The sequence below is a fragment of the Lagopus muta genome, chromosome 4 (assembly GCF_023343835.1).
Source record: "Lagopus muta isolate bLagMut1 chromosome 4, bLagMut1 primary, whole genome shotgun sequence".
NCBI lineage: Eukaryota > Metazoa > Chordata > Aves > Galliformes > Phasianidae > Lagopus > Lagopus muta.
Window position 1 is genome coordinate 11,796,913 of NC_064436.1, and position 14,122 is coordinate 11,811,034.

General features: G+C 43.5%; 1 protein-coding gene across 9 annotated transcripts in view; it reads left to right on the forward strand.

The window, feature by feature from the left end:
* The window catches only part of SMAD1 (SMAD family member 1), a 103,920-nt gene that overhangs the window by 73,382 nt on the left and 16,416 nt on the right, over positions 1 to 14,122 (forward strand). For all 9 annotated transcript variants that reach the window (XM_048942051.1, XM_048942054.1, XM_048942052.1 and 6 more), the window contains one exon: positions 5,183 to 5,808. In XM_048942051.1, coding sequence (XP_048798008.1) covers positions 5,409 to 5,808 — 400 coding nt within the window. In that variant the 5' untranslated portion in view covers positions 5,183 to 5,408. The remainder of the gene's footprint in view (positions 1 to 5,182; positions 5,809 to 14,122) is intronic.

Here is a 14,122-nt window from a genome sequence, read left to right on the forward strand (position 1 = left end):
CTTTTCAGAAATGTGAGGAAAGCCAAATCAGGCTCTGTTTAAACTCTAACGAGTTTTACAGCAGTCTGAAGTTAGTTTCTCTTTTTGCATGAGTACTGTGATGCTACTGAGGCTTTTGTAAGGTTTCCGTGCATTCTTCCAAGATGAATGAGGTCTGATCTTGTACCTTAAGAAGGTACAAAGGAAGAATTCTTTGATTAGCAAAGTAAATCAGCAGAAGACTTCAGGCTCCTTAACAAGTCACTTCATGTGAAGAAGAAAATCAAAACTTTTTTTGCTGCTTGCTCCAAGAAGAAGGAGCCAGAGGAAGTTGATGCACAACCTGATGTAACAGATGTTTGGACTGTATGCTTTTTGGTAATGTCTGAAAGGCAGATTGTCACCCAGTGTGACTGTCAGTATCGTGCACTGTCAGTAATCATGCATTCGGGGAGACACCACTTACTTATTTCAGGTTTGTATGAGCCTGGGTGCTCAGTGGTTTCCCGCATATCAAACACACCAAATGGAACAATCCATGCTGTACTCAGAAGTTACAGTTAGTAATTTTTGCAGTTCTCCTCACGATGATCAGTTCATAATTTACATATAATTATAATATTGCTGACTTCATACTTCCACTGCTACGCCTGCTCAGGGGAGGGATCTTCATGAGGGCAGGGGTCTTCTTGACCTATGAGTGTGAACTTGAATATTACAATGAAGGTAGTTCAGCATGGACCTTGAGTTGTGTTGCGAAGTTGGCAACATCCTCAAAGCATCTTGAGTCATGCCCCCCTCCAGGCCTGCTGGCTCTGGTTAAAGGGTACTATGTGTTTATTCTTCTGATACCTAACGCAACGTTAGCCCAGTGTTTATTCCGATACCTAACACAGCGTTAGCTCAGTCTTTGGAGTTGGTCTTAAACGGAAATAAATGGAAATAGCTCTTGCAGGGGGCAAAGTGACAGCTCTCTGGCTTCTGTGCCAAAATCTGATCATTTTTCTTTTTAAACTTTTTAAAAATAAGTGTCATACTCAGAGGAGGTGAGAACTGCTGGAAAGTTGTCTCTTGGGGAAGGTAAATGTTTGACTATTTTCAGGAAGCAAATTCAAATGTCAATAATCAATGGATGCTGGGAGAAGGTACATTGAATAACATTGGATTTTTAAAGTTTAGTTAAAAAACTAGACAGCTTTCTTCATTAACAATTATGTAGATTCTATTTGCTGTGGTTCTTGCCTCTTCTTATGTCTAACTGTGCTGAGCACTTATGAAAAGTACTTAATGGGATCCTTTCGGCATCCCTGAGCTGTGATACAAATAAGGAAGTTAGCTGGGGGAGTTAGAGCTGCTTGTTTGCCTGAAACTCGGGTTTGGAGTTGTTTCACCTTCTGCACAGCAGAGGATCACTTAATTGTCCCAGCCCTCTCCACCCACCAAAAACAATCACTTATGCAAAGCCGGGCAGTTTCCTATGGGATCTCCTGTGGGAATTTCAGAACAGTCTCGCTGAGTGTTTTACTGTCTGCTTCGTGTTGCCGGTAGGGTAATTGTGAGCCCAGGAAAGCAGAGCTTTGTTTTTAGGCGTTTTGCCCAAGTATGGCAGTTTGAAACCCAAGGCTGGCTGAGCAGCTCTGCATATAACACTCATTTTTGTCCCAGGCCATTCACAAGCTGCGTGTGGGTCTGTCTGTATGTCAATCCAAAGATCGCACAAAAGATAGCAGCAGTGGAGGAAGGGGGAATAAAGCAGTGCTGATATTAAGAGTTGGTTGATTCCAGCTCATCCGTCAGCAGACAGAACACGCAGTAAAAAGCACGTAGTTTTTGATGTGTAAAGAGTGGCTGATAAGTGGGTAACAACTTCATTTCCTTTCAACTGATTCCAGATTGCCTTTTGGAGAGTATCCTGTTGTTTGGCTTAGCCTGTTGCACTGGTACCTTGTGAGTAAACATAACCTTCTATGGCTGGTGGTTGCTCAGCCATTGGAGTAGCAGCTCCTATTTTCCCAGAAGGACATGTGTATTTGGGAAGGCAGATGCAGACTGTCATCTGTTGACTTGCGGTTTAATCTTTATTTTGCATTTCCAGCTGATAAGACCACTTTGTGCAAAAGTAATACAGGAAATGATGCATTGCAGAAACCAAAAGTGGCAGAAAGGGAAACAGAATGTACTGGCAGAAGCTCAGTGCTAGAGGCGTGCTTCTGGCTTCTTGGAAATGAAAATCTCCACCTACACGACCTTTTTTTAGTTTGACACCACTATTGGAATTCAGCATTCGAGTGGTATATAGCAGCGTGGGGGTTTTTTTGTTTGCTTGTTGATTTTGTCTTGCTTTTCTTTCTGGCTAATTCAGGACCTGGATCTTCTCTGGGCAGGGTGAGCATTAGCAGCAGGTTGTAGGTGCAGCTCACAGCTACTAAGCTGTCTTGTTTTCATCTGTATTTCCGAGTACTGTGCCCAATGGGACTCCCTGTGCTCCCAGTGTATTTCCTACTGGTTGCTGCTCCAGAGGTGCCAGCTGTTAAGATAACACTTTTGGTTGTGATGCTGAAATGTATTTTGGAATGTGTGCTTTCTGGAATGGGGTGTGTGCTCGTTTTAGGATGTGAACCAAGAATGTCACAGAATCTATTCCTATAGCGTGGCTGCTTGGGGTTACGTCTGAATGTCTTTCTGGTCTGAGCAGACCTTATGTGCAAGCAGATGTTAAGGCTGTATTTTCAGACTCTAGTGAAAACATACTATTTTAATAGGCAGAAAACTTTATCCCTGCATAACAAGTAGTTTGCCCATCTATTTTTGAAGAAGCTTGGTAGAAGTGGGTCATGTCGTGGTAATCAATGCCGACACAGCTCTATGGATGTAGACTCAAGCTTGGGTTGAGATTTAGACTTCTAGACGGTTTCTTTTTCACTGAGAACTTCAGTGCAAGTATTCTAATTATTTTTTTGTTGTTTTAAATCTAATAGATGTGAAATAGAAAGCTTGACTTGAATGCTTGATAATGGTGGTGTACATTTTGTGTGTGGAACTTGTGTTTTTTTGTTTTCTAAAAGTAGAAGAAACATTTAGAAAATCGAATGAGATAGAAGCTATATATGAGTTAAGAATAACTCCGGTACTTGCATGCACATCTGAAGCAAGTGTACTGGATCTCTGATAATAAAATGCTTGAACTAAAACAACATTTTAGTAGAGCACTTTTGAATGTATATAAGGATAAAATATACCTGGAGCGCAGTCAGTGACAGTAATGGAGTTTTAGTTCAGTTAACAGCATAGCTCATGCTCAGGTAACAAAATATATTGTTAAATTTGCCCCAGGCTTATGCATATCTTCCATTGCGCTGACATTTCAAGTAGAAGTCTCAGCGTAAAAGACATGGGAAGTACTGCTACGAAGTGCAGGTAGATGTGGTCCTTATCTTACTTCAAGGTCATTATTGACATAAATGTAGTTTATGCATTTGACCTAATAAAGTGCAGTTAGGTAATTATTTTAGTGACAACTTACTTGAATCAAGTGGATGGGTTTCAGCTTCAAGTGCTCTACGTGTAGAGGTACGCAATGAAATAACGACAGGAGCGTAAATGTGGCTCAACATTTACAATTACAATTGTTACTGTTTTTTATTATAAACTTGCAATTCAGGCTCATGGTTGCTCTGATACCTTCTAACCTGTCTGTATATGGGTAGTTGTATGGATTTATTTATTTTTATTTTGTCTGGTGGTAACAAAAACATTTATATCCTCTTCCTCTTCTTCTGCGACCTGTTGATATCTGCTCTGGGATACATTTCCCGTCTGTCTTCGTGCTTCATTTGAATGTTTCTGTTTTAGTGCTCCTTATCTCCTTGTTCCCCTGCTCCCCGTGACAGAGGTGAGTCTCCTGCTTGCTCCTAACCTGAGTGAATGTGAAGCCTGCTGCTCACAGAAGATCCTGTAACGGGGACTTCTCGGCAAGCAGAGTTCTCCCACCTTCACCCATCACTTCATTGCTGTTTCATGCCTCCCAGCTTGAAGATCACTGGTGGTAACCTGAAACCCTCATATCAGTTTTTCCTCTTTCCCTCTCCTTCATGTCTTTGAGCACATCAGGCTGGCATTGTGAAGGGAGCGGTCAGGATGTAGTCAGTGAAATAAGTTCACGATGTCTTTCCCTTTCATTCTGTTTATGCAAGGGCTGCTTGATGGGTTGGGAAGACAGAGCTTTGATTTCTTATGGGGAGATGAATGAGGGCACGGATCTTGCTAGTTTACTGTTTTTGGTTTGCCACTTAAAGTAACTCAGGTGAAGCTGAACAGTTTGTCTCAGATCGTGATACGCTTAGGTCCCATGCAGTAATTTTCCATTTGTAGTGCTTGCAGAGAGCTGGGTAGTGTAGTGCTGTTGAGGTATTTTGCTTCCATCTTCACTTGGAAACCAAAACCAAAAGCACTGCTCGTTCTACGTGAGTTTATTGGGATGTTTTGCTGTGTGAAGTTGCCAAGTTGATAGGCTGTAGGAGTGTACTTTTCACTTAACAGTGTAAGATGAAATATAGGGGACTGTTTTAAGCTGAATTTGATGAAACTATGTTCCTACAATGTCCTTTTGTTCCTAACTGTTTCAAAAACTTTGTCCTTTTGGCAAGTATGTGAGGGACTACAATTGTGACTTATTTTTTCTTTTTTCTGTCCGCTTTCTCACAACACTAAGCAAGGCTACACTTGGGCAGTGAGCAGAAGCATTATTTGAAGCTGGCAAATGCGGTTGCCGTTGCTGCATGGCACAAAAATTGCTGAGGTTACATAGCAGGTTGGATAAGGGAGCTGAGCAGAGGGGCAGTTGTCCTTCTACCTTCTAAATTTCCCCACCTTCGCGCTTCTTTCCTGCTTTTCCCTAACTCCCTCCAACTTAGTTTTGTTTTGTTTATGCAGTGTCGCTGTTTTTCAGGGCAATCCCCTCATTTATTCAGGACTGTTTTGGTAGCAAGAGTACAAAGGCTTCACCAGCAAGCTCTGCTATTTAGAAGTCCTTGTCAGACTGTTCCTTTGAGACTGCTTGAGACTGCTGACGCTTTGTGTTTTTGTTTTGTTGTTGTTCAGTTGGTCTTTGGCCATACTGCTCTTGAGGGGTGGAATGTTTTTAACTGTTGGTGATTAACTAAAAATATAAAATCTGTTTGCCTTTTTCTCTCTTCTCCTGCAGGTTCTCAGCCGGAAGGCTTTAGTACGATGAGAAGGCCGCATCTGTCAAGGGGGAATGTCAGCATGGCCGTCCTGGGACGGGAGGACTGAAACAGCAGAAGCACCACCATTATTTGGGCAGGCTGCTTTTGACTACTGATAGAAATCTGCCGTGCAGCTGCGGTGGAAGAACAGGACAGTCTCTCCTGCTTGGTCTGTGGTATCCGGTGTGACCAAGTGGGGTCAGCATGAACGTAACAAGTTTATTTTCCTTCACCAGCCCAGCGGTGAAGAGACTGTTGGGGTGGAAGCAGGGAGATGAAGAAGAAAAATGGGCAGAGAAGGCTGTTGATGCGCTAGTGAAAAAACTGAAGAAGAAGAAAGGTGCTATGGAGGAGCTGGAGAAAGCGTTAAGTTGTCCTGGTCAGCCCAGCAACTGTGTCACAATTCCTCGGTCCTTGGATGGCCGGCTTCAGGTTTCACACCGGAAAGGGCTGCCACATGTAATTTACTGCAGAGTGTGGCGCTGGCCAGACCTGCAAAGCCATCATGAACTGAAACCACTGGAATGCTGCGAGTTTCCTTTTGGTTCAAAGCAGAAGGAGGTTTGCATCAATCCTTACCACTACAAGCGGGTAGAAAGTCCTGGTAAGTTCTTCCTTGTTTGTACCTTTGCACCTTATCTAAACAATGCAAAGTATGGCAGTTAATCATGTGACTCATCAGCTTAAGTAAGCAGAAGTAGCTGTTTGCACACGTCAGATTTGTACTCTGCAATCTGTCTGGCTATAAGCATTGATTTGCAGTTCTCCCTTTCATAGGATGAATACTTGCTATAAGTGCATTTTATCACTGTGCGGTGGCATACTCTCTGTATGTGCCTTAAGTTGCTGGACCTATTGCTTCCTGGTTTTGTTGGTGGCCACTATACCCCAATTCATTTTATTTTTTTTCTGTTTTTACTGAACTGTGCAGGTTGAGTATGTGTGAAATGGTGCAGGAGGGATAACTGCAACTGGGTGAAAAACTTTCCTGTATGGCCTTTCTGTTATTATTTCAGTTCTATCTCTTCAGCTCCTTCACCCTCCAGAAGATACTACTGTTTTTAAGACCTCCTACAACTTTGGCCTTTTGAAGTCTGAGTTTTTGTTGGTTTTTCTTTTTCCAGACTACAGAATATACTCTTTGAACCTGCAGCTTTGATAGTGGATTTTTTTTGTACATGAAGTTTTACCTTTAGTTGTTCTGCAAGTGGTGTCTGTTTACCCATTACCCACTTCCACGCTTTAACAAGTGCAGCCTGTTCTCTGTCTCCTCTTCAAGGTCCAAATCCCTTTTGAGTAAATCTGTGCTTGATTTGCTCGTGTGAGTTTGTTTTCAGAATATTTCCAGGGACTAAGATGAAATGCGCTTAAACATGTCTCCAGTAGTCTCCAGTTACTTGTGAGGTTGTACAGGGACGTCTTCAGAAATGCACTGCAGGTGTGAGTGGGCTTCTCTGGTTTAAATTTAGGGAATCTGTCTGTGTTAGCCACTTTGTAAACTGTGAAGCTGTTTCTGCAGAGTGGCATGGATTGTTTAAGAACTGCAGTGGAAATGACGTTACCAGATTATTTTCCTGTTAATGGAAATTGCATTTATCTTGTATTAGCAACACACAGTGCGTATCTAGATGGCAAATATTTCCCTTTGGTGTGTTAGTATTGGTTTGGAAATCATGTGTGTGATACCCATTAAGTATGTCTTCTATGCAGCAGATGCTTTAACAAAGGAATCCTCTGCACTGGAGGAAAAAAAAAAAAGGAGTTTTAAAAGATTTTAAGGGTTGTATGTTAAGCAGAAATGGGACAATAAAATACATAGTTTGTGCTATTTGTTGTTTGCATGTGTCTGCACCAGGTGCACATGTTCAGTGTTCCAAAGTACTGAAAAGTAAGATTCCCAAAGCACATCTAGTTCAGTCAGAGTGAGCAGCAGTTAGGCTCTTGCTGTCATGGTAACACCAGGTGATGTGTTACGACTCATTTCCCTTCTATCTTGGAAGCAGTTACTGAGTTCGAGAACATTCTAATGCTCATGATTTATGCCATATGTATTTGTATCCTGCCACTTCACTGAGATATACACGGTAGGGATAGAATAGAACTTCCGAAAGATGTCTAACTAAAATGTGTCGAGTACTGCTAGGTAGCTTAAGTAGTTGGAAAGTGGTTTGGGGTCCTGTGTCATCCTATAGATTGTGTAATTGGGAACCAGCAAAATGTTATTAACCGTAAGCTTGAATTTGGGATTCCTGTTAAGTTGTTTTGGGGTAAGATAAAAATTTCTGGAGTTTGTGTAGTTAGAGAATGTTTGCTGTTGGAAAACTAAGAGTGGCTTAACCAGTTTGGAGATGGTAGCAATGAAATGTTTCCCTTCTGCCCAGGCACTGCCCTTAAGGAAAAACTAGGTACTTCTGGTCATCTGCTTCATAGACGACTGGGCAGCTTTCTTGTTTAGATGAGGGCTGGAATCAGCTTGTCAGAGCTGATGAAAGTGTTCTGTCCTTCAGAAGATCAGTGTGCAGCTTTGACCAGCTGAAATTTTCTGGAGGGGAGTGCTGAACAGGAGCTACTTTCTGCCTAGTGAGCATAGGTACAGATAGAGGCTGCAGGTATAAAAGTTGTGTGTATGTGGCAGTCGCATATTAAGAACTTTCAGGAGTGGGGTCTAAGGCGGAAGTTTTCACTGAGGTCTCTGATGGGGTTTGTGAAGGAGGTTTTTCTGCTTAATTAATTAAGATCAATCATTGTTTTGAGGGATATTGCTTGGATAAATTTGGAATATGTGGCTTTTGGGAACAGGTGCTAAGTGAGCTGCCATTTGGCCTAGAGATGTGCGCTTCGTAAGTTACAACATCTCTTCCTTTCCCTTCCCTGTTCTTTGTCCCCAGAGCGTCAGTCTTAGCTTCAGTTCCTGACAGTCTCTCTCAAATTTGGCTAACCGTTTTCCCCATTTTTGCCCAGACATCAAAACACTGTTATTGCTTCCTAAGTGCTTACACTTTGAGTTTAATGGATAGGGGAAATTCACGCGTGAGTCACTGTTTCCAAGAGCCTACGTACCCAAGCAGATATCAAGACTTGTGTTTCCAAGGTTATCACCACAGCCAGGAGGATTGGAATTGCACTTGACTAAACGAAGCTAGAAGTTCAAGGGAGTGCATGATGGGCGCTCGGTGCAGGCTGTACAAGTACATTGCGAAATCCTGGCTCTGCCTGCCAGCTCGGTCAGCTCTTAACTGCCTCAAACAGTCCCACCTCCTCAGAAGCTGCTGTGTAGGGTGCTGCCTGGGATGGGATCAGTGTGCTCTGTTCACTTTCCTGCTAGTTGTCACATGGGTGGTGTTTGTGTAAGTTCTGAAGAGTGGATTAACGGTAAATCCTCAAATAGATAAAATCCTGTAGTGCTTTCAGTTGGGAAATTAGTCTCATGGATGCTTTTATGTTTTCACAGTGCCAGAGGGATGCAACTTTGCTATTCAGCTTCAAAATATGAGCTTGGAAATCATTGCAGTTGGCATGCTGTTGTCTGTCTGAACCACGATCTTACACCTGAATTTAAGCAAGATTTTTCTCCATTAGGGAGGTTGGATAAAAACTGGTTGTGGGGAGTTTTGGGGAGGCTGAGGAGAGAACTGCCTGGAGTTTCAGAGCCTCCCAGGTGTCCCTAACTGCTGATATCCAGCAAGAGACTTGGGTGTGATTTGGAGTTACGGTAGTAACTCCTAACCTGCTGCAGAGGCTCTGTGCAGGCACTGACACCCATACGGTCAGAAAAACTAACCAGACAGAAATCTGCTGTTTGGAGATGCCATCCACGAGCAGCTCCTGCGTTGGGCTGTGCCAGCACAGCTGTCTCTATGGCCTTGTGCTGAAGCAGCTTGGGAGTGTTTTGTTCCCATCCCACTGCTGCCTTATCTCATGGACTGATCAGGGTCATCCAGGGGATAGAGGAACACCCATGTACCCACAGGGCCTCGCATCTGGCCCGTGGGTGGGAGCAGAGGTGGTGTGAAACACGCAGGCCAAGTGGAGGCTGTTTTGTTGCTGAGAACAGGAACACATTCTCTGGTGCCAGGATGAAATATTGTCTGGAGGTGTGTTACAGTAGCTTGCTGGTGCTGTTTCATAGGTCTGTTGGGTGCAGAATTATTTCTGGTGCAGAAATGGCTGTAGTTACAAGGTGTGAAATTTTTTCCCGTGGCAAGGCGAAGCAAAGCTTTTAATTAAGGAGGGTAGGGTCTCGATATGATGCCTTTTAAAAGCTGGTGCAGTCAGCTGAATTGGCATGCTTGTGTGGCTAAATCTGCTTTTTCTCCTCAGTTTTAGCTTTTGGCTTAGAGATACTTGGAGGTGAGGCTTCTGTGCGCTCTGGGACTCTTTAAGTATGACTGAGACCCAAGATTGGGTGTAGACACTGGGAGAGGAAAAAGCAAATGTGTTGTTCCTTAACTGTGTTTGAAAATGCCACAAATGACCTTTCTGGTTTTGCTGGAGAATGCATGAAATGGCATCCCAAAGTCTTCCTTGAGATGCTTCTTTCTTTCCTTCTTTTAGTCTGTTGTTTTTGTTTCACGAAGATGCACCCTCTGTTTCTTGCCTCTCTCTCTTCGGTTATGCCAATGGAATCAGGTGAAAGGTATGACTCGGAATTTGGAGAAATTAAAAAGCCTGGATCTGGTTTGCTCTAATAGCAAAACAGGGATGGGATAGGGAAACAGGGAGGATGAAGAGGAGCTTATGTTGACACTGCTTTTCAAAAAAAAAAAAAAGTAGGAGGGGTGGTTCAGTTCCTTTTCTTAGCTGAACAGAAGGAAGGAAGGAACTGTGTGTTTCATATTCCCATAGAACTGATGGGTACCAGCCATGGGTTCCATCTGCTGCAGAATTGTGTTAGCTGGCCCCTGCTGCTTATCGGCCTACTAGATTAAAGAGAGTTTACAATATTTTGCAAAGGAAGCAAGAGAGTGGTTAACTTTTCCTTTAGCTTGGTGTGTGGAAGCCGATGGTGCGGAGTATTTTATGTAGGGTGTATACAAGCTCACAGCTGTGTGGTATCTTCTGACAGTGGTGTGCTAGAATATGCTGGTGTATTTGGGGCTCAGGCTCAGAAGAAGCCTGCTTTGCACAGATCTTAGAAAGCTTAAGCCTGGCTTGGGAAATGTAGTTGTTATGTTTTGGTATTCATTTCTGGAGGTGATGACTAATGCTGCGCTATTCTTGAACCAAACAGTGCAGAGGAGCACTAAAACTGCTCTGTCAGAACCAGCTGATGTGCTTCAGAGATTCTCGTTGTGTTCATCAACCGATGAACTCTTCTGCTTGCATGCCTGTATTCTGCCTAAATTGCAGAACAAGCAGTGGATGCTTATTTGTGACGTGGATGAAAGCGTTGTCAGAACGGCTGAATTTTTAATTTTGTCTAAGCATCATGTTCCTTTCCAGTATAACCATGAATTTAAAGTAGATGTCTACCTCAGTAAGCTTGTCTTCAGCAGCAAGAAATGTTTAACGTAAATATAGAGGTGCTTTATGCCACGAGAGCAGACCAAGTCTGTCCCTGGGCTCTGTGAAGAGCAGTAGCTGTGTTGTGCTGTTTGTGCTTCCAGCCTGTGACTTTAACCTGATTGCTTTCATACTTGTCTTTGGTCTTCTCTGTTCTTCGCTCTGAATATATCTGTCAGGCTGCACACCTGATTGCGTGCACCTGAGGTGCAGAAGGAAACTCAAAATGGTGGAAATCCTGGGTAAGGCAGGTTGAGATTTGTGCAACCCTGGAATTGGATGCTCCACAGACAAGTGTTGCTGCTCTGATACTCAGCAGAAGAAAAAATGTTCAAGGGATCTTTCTAATGCTTTGTGAAATCATACAGATACTTGGTTGTGTGATTGTGTAGCTTGTGCTGGCTTATGTTTCCTCGTGTGTGCTCTTTCTCCATATAGGAACTGTACCAAATAAAGAAGCGGGCCCATTAGTGAAGCCCAGTGTCGCTCCCTGGTACCCATCTAGGCTAGGATCGCTGTGTGTGAAGCTATGGTACCCGAGCTGGTACCTGTTACATCACCGCAAAGAGAGCTTAGGCTTCAGATAAGCAGCAGAGTTCAAATACAGTGTGCTGCTTGTGGCTCTGGCTGCTTCCGCAGGCATCATCAAATGGGCAGAGGCTGTAATTCCTCCAGGGTCAAATAGGGAAGCAGGATGGAAAATGGGGGGGAGCAGCAGTTCCCAGTGGGACTGCCAGCTTGCCTGGGCTTCCAGGGTTCCCAGGGCCTGCATGGCCCCAGCACCTGGAAGGGACCGGAGGCGGCAGGAGAGCCTCCGGCTGCTTTCCGGCCAGATGGAGAAGCTTTGATGGCCAGGGCTCAGGGGAGCTGGGGACCAGCTGTGTGCAGCACTCCCCCACTGCCTGGCCTTCTGGAGGGTGGTGCTGGATAAGAGGGGATGCAGGGAGCACGGAGAGGAGCCTTGTGTGGGGAGTGTAAGGGGGGGAGACCGGAGAAGGAGAATGCGTGTGCAGCAGGAGGAGGAAAAGAGAGGAGTTGGGGGGGGAAATACTAGAGGAACAGGTCAGCAACTGATTTGAAATAAAGGAGATCCGGTTTACAAAACTAATTTACAGAACCAGTTTACAAAAATTCCCTTTTATTCACATAGCAGCGTTTATGCATCTCTGGAGGCTGAGGGGTGTGTGAGGAGAGGATGGCGTTGCTGGGAAGTTTTGCCTTATTGCTACATAACCGTGCTGTTGGGCATAACTTTAAAAATAGCATGTTACAACAGGTGGGTACAATTATAAGATAGTTCCCCAAAATAGTAAACAACTGTCAGTTCGTTTGGCAAGGAGTGTGAAACTTTCCTCATTTCAGTTTTGCTGAATTCACTTTAAGAATTCCCCACCAGAACCGAAACAGGGAGACAGAAGAGAGGGGGATGGCCCAAACTTATTTTTCCTTGGGAAGGGGAGCTGTGGTAAAGGTACAGAAATTGTCAAGAAGGATGTTAGTTTGTTTCTTAATGTTTTTAATTAATGAGATGCAGATGTTTCTTCAGACTTAGGAGAGCAGACTTCATACTTGCACCTATTCAGTGGGATGGTGATTATGGTTTTCATACAGGTAATTTGAACTCTGGACTATGTAAATGTCTAACTTAATGCACGCTATCATGCTGTAACTTTCTCCTGTACTTACTCCTGTATCAGGAGTGCTTCTCCCTTCAAATCAGCTTACAAGAACTCCCTCACTAATGTGCATATGATTAGTACTAAATTCTGAAATTGGCCTTGACAAATGTCAGTTTAATCAAAACGTTAGCTTATCAGAGCATCCGCAAGTAAAATCTAATGTTAACTGAATATTGTAGTGCAGGAAATGTACTAATGTTACTTGCCAAATGCATTTAGACCAGATGTCTGATGTAAAAGTAAAGTCAGCGAAGCAACAACTGTGCTTTTTTTTTTTCTTTTTCCCTTCTGTTTTTTAAATGCAGACTTCAGTTGCAACTATGTAAGATGACATAGCAAGCTGTGGGGTCTACAGAAACTGCAAAATAAGACAAAGGGTTGAGAAAGTTCACAGCTTTCTCCCGGAAGAGCAAGTCTGGAATGTTTGTCTGTCTGTCACCCAGCACAGACTGCTGGACAGCTATTGTTGAGCCTTTTCCTTTGCAGCTACTAGAAAGTAGGTTTGGAGCAACTGCTCGAAAGGCTGGCAGTTCTGCTGCTGTGCTCTGCAGCCTGTAGCACTGTCTGCTTCAGCCAGGAGGTATTGTAACAACAGAAAGTAGCGAGATCCTTGGGGAATTGCGTTTGCCACAACAGTAATTATTTTTAACCAAGAGTAAACTTGATCCTAAGTGTAGGCATTTAAGTGTCTTTCTATGTGAGAACTTGTCCTCTGGTCAAAAAAAATTCAATTTTGCCACGTCTTGTTGGAGGCAGCACAAGAAGACCTAATGACATGAAAACTTCTGTTTCTGTTTGGTGTTTTATTGTTTACAAGCAAGACCTTGGCGAGACATGTCAGTCAGAGAGCCTCAGTGACTTGTTAATGCTGGAGACAGCAAGCAGAGGTAAGCGCTGAGCTCGGTGTGTGCTGGTACCTGCTCTGTTCCCACCATGGGACTGGTTACGTGCTGGGATGTCACAGCCTGCTCCAGCTACACTGGCCTCAAAGGCAGACATTGAGGCAGAAGTCTTTAGAAGCATTGAAATTTGTTAGTTTAACATTGCTGCTGTGCTTTAGGATTTTGTGTGTGTGTGTGTGTGCGCGCTGGCTCGGTGTTTCTTCTTTTGTTCTCTGACTTTTTCCTTCGCCACTTCGTCTTTACAGGAGGACACATCCAGAGCATTGAGTGAGCCTTGTGTATTCATGTCCATCCCCAGATAGTGCCAACTGCTGTGTGAGGATTTCCTTCCTTCTCGGCATGCAGTTTTATTTTCCCCATGAAACATGAGTGACTTTGCATAAATTCATATGAAAATAAAGCCGTATGATGCTTGCAAATTTAAGTACACAGTCTAATTATAGTGCCTTGAGGCCTTTATAAGGGCTGAAGGCCCTGTTTTCATGTAAGGCTGCACAAACACTTCTACACAACATGTATCCACCAAGTTGTCATGATTTTTAAGGGCAGGGTGGTTGAAAGTGAAGAAGCAATTGCTCATCTTTTACTTGTTTATGTGGTAAAGCTAGCAGAAATAATGGAATTTACTTTGGAAAGGGTGATCAGAGCCTGCTTGCTTATGTGTGGCTGCTTGGAATATTCCATTATTTGTTCTTGGAATTTCCAGACATGAAAAAAGAAATCCTTGCCCAGATCTTCATGTAACAAGCCCGTGAGGGAAACTAGCTATCATCTGGGCTTGTGTCAGGCAAGCAGAATTCATCTGGATAAAAAATAAGGTACTTGGAATGTGCAG